At 64.5% G+C, this 1,881-nt stretch overlaps 2 protein-coding genes across 2 annotated transcripts in view; one reads left to right on the top strand and one right to left on the bottom strand.

The window, feature by feature from the left end:
- Positions 1-1,880, bottom strand: part of CHAD (chondroadherin) — a gene marked incomplete at its 5' end in the record, with an annotated part of 4,097 nt that extends 2,217 nt beyond the window's left edge. Inside the window, one exon of the mRNA XM_006774385.2 lies at positions 1,122-1,880. Within this exon, the coding sequence (XP_006774448.1) occupies positions 1,122-1,880 (759 nt within the window). The remainder of the gene's footprint in view (positions 1-1,121) is intronic.
- ACSF2 (acyl-CoA synthetase family member 2) overlaps positions 1-1,881 on the top strand; it is a 14,419-nt gene that overhangs the window by 6,242 nt on the left and 6,296 nt on the right. The gene's annotated exons all lie outside the window — the stretch shown is intronic.

The following is a 1,881-nucleotide window of genomic DNA, read 5'->3' as shown; positions in this document are numbered from 1 at the left end:
CTTCAGCGGGGGAGGGGCCAGGCTGAAGAAGGGCAGGCTCCATTCATGCAAACAGAGGTTGGCTGCCTTCCAGGTTTGATTGTGTCCTTATCTCCATGCTTGTGGCCAGGGAGGGGTGTGAAGTTCTCTGGTAACCAGACTGTTCTGATGGCTGTCTCCCCCACCTTTCCCCGGTGCCGGCCCAAACTCCTGGCCGAAGCCCCTGCACCACAGCAATTTTTCCAGCCCCCAAAAGGGGTTCCACCCGGACCCAAGGCACCCCCCCCGGCCAGGTGCTGAGCATCACAGGGGAGGAAGGGTTCAGTGAGGTTGCAGCCAGGAGATGGGTCTGGTGACGGGTGGGCAGGGGACAGGGGGGCATAGCTAGTCTTTCCCGTAGGGAGACACCAGGGGATCTGTGCCAAAGGTTGACAACCGTGTGTGGTTCTTGCCTTTGCCCTTTCACAGAGCTCTTGGGTGCCAGGCCTGCAATCTGGGGGAGCCTCTGGTCCCCATTTGCTTGAAATGGACCTGAGAACGCAGTGGAATATGTGTGTGGGTGGGGGAGGGTGGGGGGGCATTCACCACAGCCCCTGGGGTGCGCGGAGGAGGTCTTCCTCAGGTATTGGCTCCCCCCTCACTCCCCAGCCCCCCATCCCGCCACAGCGCGCTCGCACACCCCCCTGCAGGAACAGGGTCTCTTTGTGGGCCTGATTCACCCAGCTCCTCTGGAAGCCTCCTCAGTACACAAACCTTCCTTTATGGGGCGGTAGGTTTACTGGAGACAGAAAAACAGAAGAGGAGGGGCCGAAGGCCCAACAGGAAGAGGTGGCTGCTGCCCACAGTGGGGGGTGTGGGAGCCCTGGACCGGCTTCCGAGGGGCCCTTGGAGGGGCCCGGCAGCCTGGCTCCGTTTATAAGTGGAAATGTTAGGAGGGCAGGGGCTGAGACGAGGGACAGGGGCTGCTGGGCAGGGTGGGGATGTGGCGGGAGGAGAGGCAAGAGCTCCTCACCTTGGAGATAGCCAGAGGGACAGAGGCAACTTTAGGGCCGAGGGGACGGTGCCCAGCCGGGGCCCTGGATCCCTGGGCCTCCGGGCAGAGAAGGAGGAGCCAGGGCCGGGCGCTGCAGCCAGGAGCTCACCTTGTCCAGGTTGGTGCTGTCCAGCCAGAGGCTCTCCAGGTACCTGCCGAACGACTGGAAGGCGCCCTCGGGGATGCTCCTCAGGGGGTTGTGGGACAGCTTCAGCTCCTCCACCACGCGCAGCTTGCTCAGGGCCGCCGCGGGGTAGCTGGACAGCTGGTTCCGGTCCAGGTGGAACTTGGCCAGGTTCTCCACGTCGTCCAGGGCGCCGGGCTGCAGGGAGCTGAGCGCGTTCTCCGACAGGTAGAGCCAGCGCAAGTCCTTGGCGCCCTGGAAGGCGCCGGCGCGCAGCTCGCGGATCTTGTTGTTGTTGAGCTGCAGGATGAAGAGGTTGACCAGCGGGGACAGCAGCCCTCGGGGCAGCTCGGTCACCTTGTTGTGGTCCAGGTAGAGGTAGGTGAGCTCGCTCAGGTCGTCGAAGGCGCCGGCGCGCAGCACGCGGATGTCGTTGTGGGACAGGTACAGGTAGATGAGCTGCTTGAGGCCCCGGAAGGCGCCGGCCGCCACCTCGCGGATCTGGCAGTGCTGCAGGTGCAGTGACACCAGGTTGGGCATGGCCCGGAAGGCGTTGGCGGCCAGCACGGGGAAGTTGTTGCGCTGGAGGTTGAGCAGCTTGGTCTTCTCGGACACCTTGGGGATCTTCTGCAGGCCCACCTTGTCGCAGATGACGTGCTGCAGGTCGCCGTGGCAGTGGCAGTTCTGGGGGCAGGCGGCCAGCGCCGGCAGCAGGCCGGCCAGGAGGCCGAGGCTGAGCAGGAGG

This window comes from Myotis davidii, unplaced genomic scaffold (assembly GCF_000327345.1).
Source record: "Myotis davidii unplaced genomic scaffold, ASM32734v1 scaffold327, whole genome shotgun sequence".
Classification (NCBI taxonomy): Eukaryota; Metazoa; Chordata; class Mammalia; order Chiroptera; family Vespertilionidae; genus Myotis; species Myotis davidii.
This window is presented reverse-complemented; position numbering and strand designations above follow the sequence as displayed.